Here is a 15,363-nt window from a genome sequence, read left to right as displayed (position 1 = left end):
TAGATTAAAGGTGCAGATATGGTATCGTGCGTATGCGCGTAAATGTGTATTTCAATTTAATATGTCAATTTATGAAATTAATTCATTTTCTAGATTGTCCATTTTGTTTAAAAATTATATTAATTTTAAATAATATGCATTAATACGTTATTTTGTCGTTTCGACATGATCCATTGATGTTACAAGGAATTCTCAAGTAAAAGAATTTTAAATAAATTTTGATCCAGGGAGATCCAGCCGTGATCGCAACTGAGAAGCACGTTTATACAGGAGAACCAGATAGTAATGTAACGACGACAACTACAGTACCTGTAGTGGCAACTGAAACAAGAAAAGTAGCTCTTGAAAGTGAAGATGGTAATTATAGTGCCACAGGAGAGATAGTCAGTACACAGACCATATCCAGTAAAACCCGTACTGTTGAAACTATCACGGTTGGTATACTATATGCTAAAGAAATCAATATTTCTTGCGACTATATAATTTTTTATTAAATGCTGGTTGTTTTATAGTATAAAACCGAAAAAGACGGCGTAGTTGAGACACGAGTGGAACAGAAGATAACGATACAATCGGATGGTGATCCGATTGATCACGATCGAGCTTTGGCAGAAGCAATACAGGAAGCCACTGCTATGAATCCGGATATGACAGTAGAAAAAATAGAAATACAACAACAAACGACGCAGTAATTATTTGAGAATTATCCATCATATATATATATAAAAGCATTCTTGGTCTATAAATAACACGAACAATTCGTAATCTTAGAGATTAGAAAAATAAATTGGTATTTACATTGTATATGCTTTAAATTGTGTAATGCACTCTTAAAAAGAACCAGACTGAAATGTGGTATAAAAAAAAATGTCGATAAGTCTTCAAATATTTTACGAAGTTGATATAAAGCAAGAAACAATATTAAGCTTTACATCTTTTTCTTTAAGAGAGTCAAAGAAAATTTTTATTTACGGCTTGCCCGATGATTCGAGCTTAAACTTGATTTAAAATCGAGTTTGATAGTTGAAAGGAATGAAGTATTGATGAAATCTTTTTAATAAGAAGAAAATGGTACCTCGTACTATAAACTACAGTGTTCATAAAATAACTAAGAAAGTGTATCTATATGATCACGAGAACATAAATATAATGTACATATACATAGCTATGTATATGTATGTAAACAAATGGATAAGCTATTTATACATAGTTATGGCGATAATTATAGATACAAAAGACGGGGTGCCCTGTAACTTACAGTTTTGATAATGAGCATTTCATAGCAGTAAAAAAGATGATTACGATCGTATGAAAAATGATATAATACAACAATTGCTTAAGATTTTGCAGTAAAATAATATAATATTCCAAATTGAAATATTAATATCGAAAGCTTTATAATCAACCATGTCTATTAAAAATATATTCCCCACAATTTATCGAAATTCTCTGTAACGAAAGCTCATTACTTTCTCTCTTTCATCTTTGAGTATAATATATTGCAAGTTGTTAACAGTAAATAAGATTCTGATTCATAATATTCCTATAAAGAAACAAAACATGTTGTAATAAGTTACATATATATAAAACATAATTTATAAATTCGTTAAAAACAAGACTTCTCAAAGATGAATCGATAGAAAGTAAGATTAAATAATAGTTAAGCAAAATTACTACATATTATCTGTTGTAATGCTTAAATGCAATAAGATAAGCTTCTTGGCAAAAAGTGTATGTATAGTTTGATTATCTGTGAGATTGATAATGGCTTTCCAAATAATTATTACAAAACATTGCGTGACAGTCAGAATATATATTAAATAATATATATATCATTAATCGCGGTATGTGTGTATGTGTATGTATAATATGTGTGCGCATACGCACACATACATCCACACACGCACACACATACTGCTTATTGACAGAAATATTGGAAATTGTCATAATTTCGTATATCTCTAAAAGATGTTAATGTTAGGTATTATGTTATAAGAAAGATATAGAAATTATACATTTTTTTTGGCAACAGTATTGTATCATTTTTCACGTTGCAGCTATATGATAATTATGAGACATGATAATTATGATACAATATATTGACAAAAACTATGTAGATTTCAATTATTGCAATTATTATTATGATTAATATAAATAGACTCATATATACATATATATATGCATGTGTGTGTGTGTGTGTGTGTGTGTGTGTGTGTGTGTGTGTGTGTGTGTATACATATATATGTATGGATGTATGTATAAAACTTCATACCAAAAGCAATGATGTGCATTGGTCAGCGTATATGTCTAAATTTAGCTATAGCTTATGTAGTTGTAGAACTACAATTTTATATAAATTTTAATTAGTTTAGCAACTTACGTTCCATTACGATTCACATCGCGAATCTGAATAAACAAAATAAATCTAATATAAAGCTAATATAAATTTTCACTGAAAAGAATGGTGCATTTCAATTTTGCAGCTTTTTATACAGCTTTGAATTTATGCAAATGATTCTTAAAAAATCCGTAAACAAGAATAGTGTATTCTATCTTATCAGGCTGTTTATACCTTTGTTCTCTAATGTATTTTTTTTTTTTTTTTTTTTTTTATTATAAGCATTTATTTTAGATTATATTTCTTTAATTTTCTCTATTATAATATATATCATTACATAAATACCTTGTTTTATAACGAGAAAATATGTATTTTCAAAGTTTTTATTTTTATTTTTATATTTACGTTATTATAAAATGAATAAATGTATTATTAATATCTCTAAGATTATTAATATCTCTAAGAATTTGGAAGAATGTTTTGTTCTCATAGTTTATATTCTTGCCTAGCGCTTTTGTTTTGTTGCTACATATTATTACAGAAAATATTTATTTTATATATAAAATACTGATAAATATCTCTTTTTATTTAAGATAGTCGATTTTCTAGACTTGACTATATTTCTCTCTAGATTTTATTAAAATGGAATAACATATATGTTTTATTGTCATATGGAACAAAGGATAATCACAGCTCATGTTCATAAAAAATTTTATTTTATTGATTGCTTGTTCTCTGTATTACATATGATAAATGATAAGTTGCTCGTGTGCCACGAAATATATATTGGTTCGTTACATTTCATGCATTTTATGATATAAAATATTTTTAGATACGCTCAAAACGATGCTATGATTTTATATAATTCTTAATAATTGTTAGTGAAATAATTGTCTGTTTTCTTTACTATACATCATACAAGGTTGGGAAATACCGATAACAAGTTACTTTTTAAGTAACTTCCTTTACCTTATATATACATATACATTATGAAACAAATGCCGCAAAACTAACATTTCAATAAGCTACCTATCATTTTTCGATTTATATATTTTTCTTTATATGAGGTAAAAAATATTTGTTTTGTATCGTATTTAACATTCCATGCTTATAATAACTAACATATATGTATGTGACATATAAATATTATTTATTCCTGTTTTTTGAGAAGAAGATACTTTTATGTTAAATCTGCTTGGAGAACAAGTGTATGTGCTTGTGTGTAATAGCAACATCATTCAAAGTCAATAAAATAGATAATCCAGATTTCTCTAATTTCAAGAATATACGTATGTTACATTATTAATTTTATAAATTGATTTACTGTATTTATCTGAAATAAATCGTCATATAAAATAAGATTTTCAAATGATGTACAGACATCTTCAAGCAGCGTACAAATGTAGTTTGTATAAATGTAAGTTTATACTTTAACACTTTTGTTGTTTAGTTTATTAGAAATATATACATATTTAATATGTAATGGTTACTCAATTTAAAAATTAGTTATATTTTTATTGCAAAGCTTAAAACTTGTATTATGCGACACACACACACACACACACACACACACACACACACACACACACACACATCGCGAATTCATGTCGATATTTACCTGTAATTATGATTTTATTTAATGTGTACATTGCAGTAAATTCTATTTACATTTGTGAAAATATTTTTAAATATTAGTATACATGAAAGAGTAATACGCGAATGTAGTCTTATTGCTAAAAAGTCCTATAAAAATAATATTGTGATTCAAATTATTGTCTTTATTGCATATATCATTTTATTTTATATCATAATTACATAAAAATTTTACTTTTGCAGAGATGAGTTCTCTCATATTTTGTAATAATTAAATTTAAAATGAAAACGATTAAATACATTAATAATAATTATTGAAGGATAAATTCGTCGTTAGATTGGTAAACAAAATCAAATGAGTGGCAATATGACTGCTTTATTATCAATGCAAGAATGTGTGGAACGGACTTTCTTGTTTTTAATTACATTACTCCAAAATGGCCTCGGTGTTACATGATTATCCTTAATACTTTTGATGCCAGATGCTATATCATACGCAAAAATATTTTATTAATATAGAAATAGGAAGTAATAATTTTTTAATAATTTTTTACCTGATTTCCAAGATGGAAACACTTGTGGATGGCTTCCTACCGAAAGAGATCCAGGGGTAATTGTTATAGACAATTGGGGTCCAGGATGTTGAAAAATTGCTCTCGAAATAGATCTTTTGAAAGCTGGCGGCAAGTTTAGAGAACCTAATAACAAATTTTTCATCTGTAGCTGCTTCTAAACTTCTTATTTAAATAGAAAGATAGTTATTGATTTACTTGCAATGTCATCTCCTAATAGGCGTTTAGATGCATTCTTTGTGTGCCGATTGTGTTTCTCCATTTTAAATTTTTTCATAAAACTTCGACAAATATTAGTTACAACTTTTCCGTCCAAATTAGCTGTGCATAAAATAAACTGATAATTGGATAATAAACATGAGTGATAAATGATAAAGAATGATTTATGTAATTCTACCTAGCAAAATACTATTGGCGATAACATTTTCCCTGTATCTGTAATACCAAGTAACAGGATTGCCTTGTAAAGATAAATCTTTTAAAGACGTTAACGTATTTATTGTCGTGATCAAATCGTCCATATTATCAATGAGATTATTTTTTGCATCCAACGTAAGTAATTCTTGAAATCCTGTTAGATTTCTCAAGGATATAATTTTGTTGTCAGAAATATTAAGAACTTTTAGACATGGCTAAAAGAAAAAGACGCATATTTAATAAACATAAATTCAACAGTTAATCCGTATAAGTCAATTGCACTTACGGATAAAGCAAAAGCACTGCGTGGTTCGAAACATAATGATTCGCCGAGTGGTATATTTTGACTCTCGATATGCAATTCTAGTAGTTTCTTCATATTTTGTAATCCTTCAACCACAATGATATTATTGTGTCCTAGATAAAGCTTTTGAAGATTCTCTAGAGATTCGAGATTTTCCATTTTCCTTATGGTATTATGTTGTAGGTACAAATGTGTCAGATTGCACGCGAAATGTAGATTTTTTATTTTTGATATATTATTATTCTGAAGATATATAACTTTCAAACTTTTACAAACGTCAATGTCGCCCTACATTGACAAAATGTAAAATTTTCTATATTGGAAATAAATTATAAATTATTTATTAAATTTATGCAACTTACGATACTACTGATAAACATATCATTCATATGTAAGTGAGTCAACTTCCACAATTCATCTTTTTTCGTTGTTTTACTAAGAGATTTAGTACTCAACATTTGAGAATACTTCTTTTCGATAATGTCTATCGTTAATTTTACCATGATTATAAAAGAGATATGAACTATGCGATATACGGCTCGCAAAGATGGTTGCGGAATTTCATTGATCAAACGCGGGACGTAACGACGATACGAAACGGCGGTCATCAGGTACTTGAATAAAATTTTGTGCTGCAACTTTATGTATGAAACCATATAAAAAGAAATTTATTTCTTATATATTATATTATACAATTTAATTTAATAAATAGGTTAATTTCACGATGATTAAATATTTTTTCTTAGCTTTTTCTCTTTTTATACTTATAATGTTGATTTCTGTACCATGGTGAGACTCTATAAACATAAAAACAATAAGTTTAATTAGTATTCATAGAAACAAAATAAAGCAATGATATTACTTTCTACATATTAATTAATTTTTATAGAATAAGTGTTACTTAAAAAAAATATGTATTTATTATGACTTACGTGTGTAATGGTAAGTATTCCTTTAGAAGACAATTGATTCAAGTCCTCTATGAGTTCTTTGATTTGATATTTTTGATTAATAGTCTAAAAGAAAAATGAATTTTGTTATTTTGCATATTGTACAAATTTAAAATACTTGACTTAATTACCTCTAAAACAAACTTTTTTTCATTTTCATTTAAAAATGGTAAAAGTGCAACGGCCAAGTGTGCTTGTTTGCTTTGAAAACAATTTCTTACGATAGTGTTAAAGTCTAATTCATGTATCACAGGACATGAATATAGCAGACAGATCGCCTCTATGCAATTATCTATTTGTTCCAGATTCGGATTTATATCCATTTCTCCAAATGGCTTGGAGATAATCAATTGCCATCCCGTTTTGTAACCATTACAATTTATAATAACACTTTCATTTCGTAATTGCAATAAAATTTTCTTCAAGTCGCTCATCTATAAATATACTTTTAATGTAAACACAGTTTTAAAGAATGTCTAACGAATTATAATTTTGATACCATTCGAAATTTTGTCATCTGACTCAAAGTATCATCCCAAAGTACAATATCGTCATTTATTTTAAAGTCGATGCAAATTTGCGCAATAACAGAGAGCGCATAGGGCAAGAACCGTTGAGTTTTCCATAATATCTGGACAAGTTCGCGTTTGCAACATGTTTCAAATGTATCAACACTGTAACATAATCCTAATGACTCCAATTTACCAATATATTGTAACGATTTCATGTACTTTCTGAAATATTAAAATAAAAGTATTCTTTTAATATATAATAAGTCTATATTCTTATATAAACAAGTAAACAATTATTTGTATTTATACCTAAAAGTACAGATATCTTGCTTAGTCAGTTCTTCTAATGTAGTAGTGTCAACGACAGTCTGCAATATCCGAAATATTCGATATCGTACGTTATAACTATGTTCGGTCTCACCGTGACGATCACCAAAACCGATGTTTATAAGAAATTGTGCAAATAATTTTACATCTCCATATTCCAGCATATAACATGTCCTACGAATTCATATTGCAAGATCAATCGCTAATCTAAATGATGGCATGATGAAAAACTGATATACTAATGGTATACTAATAATATTACCTAAGTAAATTATCTTCACAATCTGTATTCTGATCAGATTCTTTCGGCGCTAGAAACGTCTCTGTAAAACTCTGGGACAATTCGGCATACTTGGCGTTGGATTGTAACCATTCTTCCAATAAATCCATACGCAATTTTACCGTATTCAATGAGTACAGTTTACCCAATTCATTAACGGCAGCGTTAATATCAGGTCTATAATTGGTTGCAGTCCGATATCGTAAAGGTATACTCTCATCGTTATATAACTCGTATACCAATTTGCATGGGTTTTCTATTAAAGCGAAATACTTTTTCTTTTCCAATCCATATGTACGTAGAATATGCTCGGATGTAAATCTTAAATATTTGGATTTAATTTTCTGAAAGTGAATACACACCATATGAGTCAACATATTTTCTTACATGATACAGACATGTAATTTACATAGAAATTATCGCACTTCTAACATTCCCTCTTCAAATTTTGTAGAATTTTGTGCTGCCAGTTGAGCGTATTCATAACATTTCTTCGCCGCAGCAACGCGATCAGCACCTGGAGGTGTATGATTCACGACATAGTACAATGCCGCAGTGCCGTAATAAAATCCATCCGAATCTGACATCTGTTGAATGCATTTCTTAATATCTTTGAGCAATGTGGTATTTGTCGGATAAAGCGACCATGCTGCATCTTTCGATGGAGCAAAATTGTTTCCCCATACTTGTGTCACTTCACCCTTAATAGCTAATGTACATATAAGATGTGCTTCTAGATTGAGTACGGGTGCAATGTCAAGCCACTTGTCATATGTCCGTAAGTTCAGCTCAGGAGCTAATAACAAATCAATGAAATACAAAATTAAATTAATCACGCTTAAATGCCAATTAAAAAGTTCATTTCTTAAATATAATTACTAATGATTTTCCAAATGTCGACCTTAAGGAGGAATGGAAGTCTCCATTGGGCTATAGGTGGCAACGTACTATGTCCTGGATTAAGTTGTATCCATTCATCACGTTCCATTGGTGTAGGAAGCCTAATGCAAATGTGATCATTAAACTTTAGATTAATATATGCAAAATTATAACTTACCCGTTTCGAGTGTAATTTTGCAAGAAACAAAGATAATTCCTCTTTTTCATATCCTTATCTCCTATGAGATCCATTAGTATGATGAATACTTCATAGTGATAAAATGTAATCTACAAATTTAAATATAAAATTGTAAAAAAAGTTATACTATCATAAATATCTTCATATCTTACGTTTTCCCATAATGTAGAGACACATTGCTTTAACATGGATTTATCTTCCATTTGCGTAACAATTGCACAACATTTCTTTTTTAAATCATCGACTTCGTCCTTAGAGATAATTAATTCTATAAAATACCATTCGGTTATACGTAATAATTATCTACAATGTATAATTATAAATATTTCATGCATGCGAATATTAACCATTACAAATATAGATTATTTGCTAGTATCGGTTACCTTTACTCATGCTTGTGTCTGAAATGGTTATTGTCGGATTCCATGTTTTTAATAATATTTGTAAATACAGTAAAAGACAATCGTTGAAATTAAATCCAAAACTACAACAATAATCCTTTAGTAAAAAAATCATGTTTTCTTTATTACTGCTTATAATCTGCTGTAAAATTTCTCTTTTGCTCGAAGTAGTATTTATTAGAACCTCTATAAATATTTACATATTAACAAGATGTACATTAAAATTTACAATAACAAGATTTGTATTTTATATAGGAGTGAATTCGATAATATTAAATCACATAAACGAACCTTTAGGAGATATTGAATAAGATGATAATCGTTGTGCCCAAATATGCAATAGCTTGTAACTTTCAAATGTCTGTTTTAATGATCGATTTTGCCTTAAGCGCGAATATTCGTATCCCAGAATAGAGATTATACAATGTCGAATATGATCAGCTTGAAATCTGCAAATTAAAATTTTTATACATATATTATTACATTATTATTATATTATATTATATTAGAATTGTTAAAAAATAAATTTTCTTACGAAGTAGAACTTATGGAAAGCCAATTGCACGCCTCTTGTTCAGATAGCACAAAAAGAGACGATAATCCCAACTGCAGATCGAATGGTTGTCCAGTACATAATTTTTTTAATAAATTCATCGAAAGCTGTGATAATATAGATTTCATATCTATTAATATCTCTTCGTTTCTTGAAGATATATTACAATACATAAAATAAAACGTCTTGAAAATTTGCAATAAAGAATAATCGTTGTGTTGAAGTCGTACATTTCTTATATTTTCCAAGAAACCTTTTAGCAACTGATCCATTTGTTCCTACATATAAACAAATATATCGTAATATCGTAAACTAATTTTATAAATTACATGTATATAACTTAGAATACATACATTACAATTTGTGATTTCATTACTTTGAATCTGATTTGAATAATATAAATGTAGAGTCATTGCATCTTTAAACAGAGATAACAATCTTTCATCCAAAGATATTGCTTGATCCTTGTAAATTGTATATAGCTTCCAGCTAGAGAGTAACGTAGGACCTTGCTTTATGTTATAATAATTTTGAGTAAAAAAACTTGGGTATGCATTGATACAATTATAAAGTATTAATGCAGATTGTAAATCATCTAAAACATTATTTTACGATATATAATTATCATCATCTGTAAAACATAGCAATACAATATTTAAAACAATTTCAATACATACTGTCTTGACATGTATTTAATGTTGATGCACTTAAATTTTTAAGAATTTTTATAACATTTGTATCTATATCAGTATGTTGTAGTACTGACGAGCACATCTTATATGTATTTTTAAATTTGTTCGTCTTTATATTTAAATCTTCATCGTCACTATAAAAACACAAAAGAAAGAAATAAAACACACACACACACACACACACACACACACACACACACACACACACACACACACACACACACACACACACAAACCATATACTAAATTATATAAAATACATACTCAACAAGTTGTTCCAATATGTTTAGGTTTTTTGTCTGCTCTAATAATAATGAGATCGCATATGACCTTTCCAATTTCAATAAATCGGCAATTTTGTTAACTTGTAATGTCTTGTAAATTACTGATAAATCGTTATCCTTTATATCTGTCAAATTATCATAAATAAGTTAGAAATTCTTAACAAAAATTTATACACACATTAAATTTAATTATAACAATTAAAAATTTTACTTGAAAATAATTTTATGATACACTTCTGCAACACAAGTGATTTCTCCATACGATAATTTTTCAAGGAAATATCAATCTTATATAATTTCTTCAATGTATATAATGATCTTAAATCTTTTATCATTTTGATAATATTGTTGCAACGATACGAACAAATATTTATTTGTGTCAACAAGTTATATATCTTAAATTCTAAGCAGCCTAGTATTTCCATATGGCAATCCAAGGATATTGTTTCATTCTAAAATCAAATATTAAATAATTATTTAATGCTTCACTTTATCCTTTAGAAAAAAATCTAATTTTTATTAATTAAATATTATATCAGAATTCATTACCTGAAAAGAGAGCGCTGCAACGATATAATTAATAAGTCCTTCATAACAATATAAAGAGAAAACAGCATCATTTTCCAAGTAACATATTATATCCATTGCTTTTTGAATATTTCTAGGACAAATGTTAGTAAATTAAATAAATGGATGTCTTATATTCATAGAATTTTTTCTCATTGTACGAATAACATATTTTTTACAACATACTTTTCTCTCAATCGAATATTTATGCAGCGAGAAAATGCATCCTGTCTCAATTGTTGATCGTTTTTAGTTAGCACATCTATATCGTTAATCATAGAATCACAATTGTCCTTTATTATACGCGATATTAATCTCTAAAATATAAATAATACGTTATTATAACATTAGATAAAGATATCATAGAGAAGATAAAATGTCATAAATTATACTAACATTATTTACGCCAATTGATGCAAATCCATATTTCTTTAAAATGAGTTTTATCGGAACATAATCGCGTTCAATTTTAATTTTAGAAACTAAACTATGGTCATAGTTACTGCTTGTTTCTGCTAAAGTAGCTATAGTAGAACTCCAAGGTACTGGTGCCTTTCTTAAAATTATCAAAGTTTGCTCCAACCGTTTCTTATGTAACATAAAATATTAAATAAATAAAAAAGTTTTATACAAATTAGTTTTACACAAGTTATGACACAAATAGTAACTAATAGTAACTAATATTTCATATTTCTCTCTTCATACCTCTATATTATGTATAAGGCTTATTATAATAGTAACTCTTTTCTCCCATGCAGCTTCTTCATTAAGCCACCAACTATACGAATTCTCTATTGTTTTCTAAAAAGATATAAAACTTTATAACAATTTATAATATTCATATAATTTATATATGTGTTATAATATTTATACAATTATTATATAACAGAAACAGAAGGAATTTAATATTTTAAATAACATATTGTCTTTAATCTTTATATATACGTATAAAACTAGATGGTATAAATATTATTATGCCAACCTGAATATATGTACAGAGAACCATATCGTTTTGTAAATTATTATTAAGAATATATTGTTTAAGAAATGTATTTGCAAAATTCAATATTTGATCAATATGCATCTTATCCAACAGTATATAAATCGCTTCTATAGACGAATCGACGTATATATCAAGAGGTATTCTCAACCTATAGCACAATTAAAATAATATTAATTTGCGAGCTAATTTAAAAATACGATATTACTGATACCTGTAAGTAATCTTCAATTGATGAATATCAGATAAAGCTTGAAGCAGAAACATGAACTGTTTCAGTAAAGAGTTTTGATATCTATATTCTTGATGAAAGTATACTGATTGATTATCTTCAAATTTAAGCAATTTTATAAACTTTTTTGCAAAGTCTGTACCAATTTCTGGCCATACCGTACGATGGGATATCTCTAGATATTTTAGTTTCTTCAGACCCCAAGACATAATTTCATTTATTGCATCGGGCAATAAGGATAATAATGTTGGTATAAAATGAATAAGCCATGGCCATAAACATGATGGATCCATGTTTTCAGGTAAAATTGCAAAAATATTTTGAACTGTTTGTATAGTTATATGCTTCATAAGATCAGGAAGATGTCTTGTCCAAATTAATGTAGCAGATTTTAGTTGACCCTATATATCATAAATAGTAAACATCACAAGAAATTTAATATATATTGATATATAACAATTTTTGTATCTCCCTTTTTGTATTCTCTTGTATAAATCGTAATATATGTAAAATTACAATCATATAATACCATGCTTAAATGGGTAGTACATTCTTCCAATAAATTTGTTTGTGAAAATCTTATCCATTCTTTTATAGTTGTGTCGTCGTTCAATAATGTATTCGTCCCAGTATTTTGGATCATTTGAAAAGTTTCAAGTCTGTATAAAGCGTCGTTTATCATAGATAGACTAACGTTCAGCAAATCATCTGCGTTTTTTATCTACCAAGAATATAAATTAATATGGTAAAATATATATAAATTAATGCAAATTATCATAAATATAATATTACCTTGAGTATTTGCACTATTCTTTGCCGAGCATATAAGTATATTCGTCTCATTTCTATATAATTAGAAATGAGAGCTTTGCTACAACATTCAATCACATATTGAATATCTTGTATTTTATCTAAAATATTTATCAGCATATTTGTGTCTACTAAAGTAGAAGATTTTGCCCAAGGACTGAGTTGTTCTACAAGTAATGCTGCTTTAGAACAATAAATGGGTTCCATTGAAAGATCTAATTTGTTTGCAAAAGCTTCAGCTGCATCAAATTGCCTCCTTTTCAATAATCTCGCTAAACGTATCTCAGGAATATTTTCTGATATCATTTTTACTCTAAATGTATCAATAATTCCAGTTTCAGTAGTGATACCTTCTACATAAAATATGCTATCAGAAATAAATGAAACGTCGAATAAATACGTAATAGTAGATACATTAATTTCAAATTTCTGCTCAAAATCTAAAAAAAAGAAGATTCAAATTATATGTATTTGTAACATGCAATATCATTTATAGATAAAAAAATATTACCTGGATAAGAAATAACACGTAACTTATATATAGTACAATCATTAGAATGTGTTAAAATCAAAATTTCACAATGATCAGCATCACTGTATCGTGTTACAATAAAATCAAACACTGGACCCTCACACATTTTCAATGATAGTAATGTATTCAAACATACCATACTTAATACATGATCTGTACGAAGACAAAGCATTTTGCTAAAACAAAATATTTCTATATATTATATAACCTAAAATAAAAAATAAAATTCAAAAATACAAATCTCTATCTATATCTTATTGGTATAATTAAAAAATTTACTTACCTGCTACCAGATAATAGTCTTATCTTTTTATATCCAAAATATGTACTTTGAAAATTATTACAATGTTCATTAGGCCAAATAAATATTGAATTTGTTCCAACCATAATTATTGATAGTTCTTTTAAAGATGTATCCATTATGCCATCTAAGAACTGGGACAAACTCTTTATAAATTGATTTTGAAAGTAAAAAGTAGTGAGATTTATATATATAATTTTACTTTAAGTCCAAATAAATATAATACATAAATATAGTACATATTACACATGTATGGCAATAAGTTTTTTAAAACAATATATGCATTACCTCTGATGAAGTAAATCCTTTGAATAGTTGAGAGCATTGAATATTTGCTGTACACTCTGCAATCATATCTTTGTCATCACTGATAAATGCAAGTTCTAAAGGTTTAGGATAAAAATTGGAGAATCTAAAATGTTGTTCAGCTAGTTAGGAATTTAATAATGAAAATTAAAATATAACAGATAAAATACTATATACTGCTACTACTTATAAATAGCTCCAGCATTTGTGATAAGAATTATAACTATTTCTTCTCCTTGTTCTTTCAAGAAAATTTTTATTATATCATTCTGATTTTCAGGTATGGTTCTATAATCAAAAATTATTTATGTAGACAAGGAGAATTGTATTTTCAATATACTTACAATATACAAATAATTTTTCATTTATAGAAAAACATTAATTACTTTGTAAAAATAATCTTTCCATCTAATAAATGTAGGCAGTATAAAATCCTGGTTGCAAGTATTACAAATAAAAAGAAACCATCTTTAGAAATGCAGTAATTGGTTATCATGGAAGGAAAGCTGATATTACATAATATTTCGTCGCATGTTTCATCTCTGAAGATTGTAATGGACTTGTCGATTGCTACACAAATTTTGGAATATTGAATAGATGCCAAAACCATTGATACTTCATCAACCTTAAAAAAAAGATCTATTATATAGATTCATTAATTTTAATTAATAATTATAAGTAATAATTATAATAATTTGCAATTATTATAATTATTAAAGATATTTAATTATTATAATTATTAAAAGTTATTAAAAATACGAAACGATTACTGAATCTCTAAACTAATAAACGGACGAGACATTTAAAACGTGCGCCATGATGATTTATACCGGCACATGCGCATTTTATAAATATTTAAATATTGGGAAAAAAACAACTCAAAAATCAAAAATAAAATATTGTTGATGGTATTGTTGATGGTATGGTTGATATATTGATTTCTTTTCTTGATTTTCTCATTTTCTCGTAGCTCAAGCAATATTAAACACGTAAAAGTAGAATAAGCATCAATAAAAAATATCACTTGTTAAGCAACCGTCATACCAATCAAGCTTGAACTGACAAAATGGTGTAACATACCCTTTCAAGCGATTGAATTGTTGCGACGGTGCACGCCTCGTATAACGAACCATTGTTTTCAGCGATTATCCGCGTACCAAAATTAATAGTCTCATCATCTACATCGAAGCCTGATTGAATCCGATTCCACGAGGACATTTTCTAAAATCGCAACGGATCCTCCTACTCTTAGTTGATCCCAATGATCCCAATCGATCTCGTTTAGGCGCCAAGACTGAGACTCTGGAATTTAGT

General features: G+C 27.6%; 3 protein-coding genes across 19 annotated transcripts in view; 1 reads left to right on the top strand and 2 right to left on the bottom strand.

Moving 5' to 3' along the window:
• Positions 1-4,107, top strand: part of cora (erythrocyte membrane protein band 4.1 like coracle) — a 26,720-nt gene extending 22,613 nt beyond the window's left edge. For all 16 annotated transcript variants that reach the window (XM_089081800.1, XM_089081799.1, XM_089081810.1 and 13 more), the window contains 2 exons: positions 228-434; positions 513-4,107. In XM_089081800.1, the coding sequence (XP_088937926.1) occupies positions 228-434; positions 513-692 (387 nt within the window). In that variant the 3' untranslated portion in view covers positions 693-4,107. The remainder of the gene's footprint in view (positions 1-227; positions 435-512) is intronic.
• On the bottom strand, positions 2,590-5,880 carry LOC105433275 (protein phosphatase 1 regulatory subunit 42). Its single transcript, XM_011648486.3, has 6 exons — positions 5,587-5,880; positions 5,207-5,512; positions 4,901-5,135; positions 4,702-4,824; positions 4,486-4,629; positions 2,590-4,416 (listed from the first exon to the last, which is right to left on the bottom strand). Exons 1-6 carry the CDS (start codon positions 5,878-5,880, stop codon positions 4,283-4,285), a joined length of 1,236 nt encoding a protein of 411 aa, XP_011646788.2. The 3' UTR covers positions 2,590-4,282.
• rod (kinetochore component rough deal) lies at positions 5,864-15,363 on the bottom strand. Of its 2 annotated transcripts, XM_011648488.3 has the most exons (31): positions 15,130-15,363; positions 14,436-14,674; positions 14,236-14,337; positions 14,032-14,155; positions 13,726-13,877; positions 13,422-13,618; positions 12,893-13,350; positions 12,630-12,821; positions 12,083-12,501; positions 11,851-12,019; positions 11,574-11,669; positions 11,265-11,456; positions 11,055-11,185; positions 10,851-10,962; positions 10,513-10,753; positions 10,282-10,426; positions 10,003-10,151; positions 9,679-9,920; positions 9,308-9,603; positions 9,064-9,221; positions 8,755-8,958; positions 8,524-8,639; positions 8,351-8,460; positions 8,173-8,294; positions 7,719-8,089; positions 7,276-7,637; positions 6,996-7,187; positions 6,674-6,908; positions 6,306-6,608; positions 6,157-6,240; positions 5,864-6,021 (listed from the first exon to the last, which is right to left on the bottom strand). In XM_011648488.3, exons 1-31 carry the CDS (start codon positions 15,265-15,267, stop codon positions 5,989-5,991), a joined length of 6,084 nt encoding a protein of 2,027 aa, XP_011646790.2. In that variant the 5' UTR covers positions 15,268-15,363; the 3' UTR covers positions 5,864-5,988. The 2 variants fall into 2 exon arrangements, with proteins under 2 accessions (XP_011646790.2, XP_088937922.1); XM_089081796.1 differs by having other exon boundaries at positions 5,864-6,240.

The sequence above is a fragment of the Pogonomyrmex barbatus genome, unplaced genomic scaffold, assembly GCF_055798465.1.
Source record: "Pogonomyrmex barbatus isolate J1 unplaced genomic scaffold, ASM5579846v1 scaffold5, whole genome shotgun sequence".
In the NCBI taxonomy this organism is placed as follows: domain Eukaryota; kingdom Metazoa; phylum Arthropoda; class Insecta; order Hymenoptera; family Formicidae; genus Pogonomyrmex; species Pogonomyrmex barbatus.
Note: the sequence above shows the minus strand (reverse complement) of the source record. Positions and strands in the feature narration are given on the sequence as shown.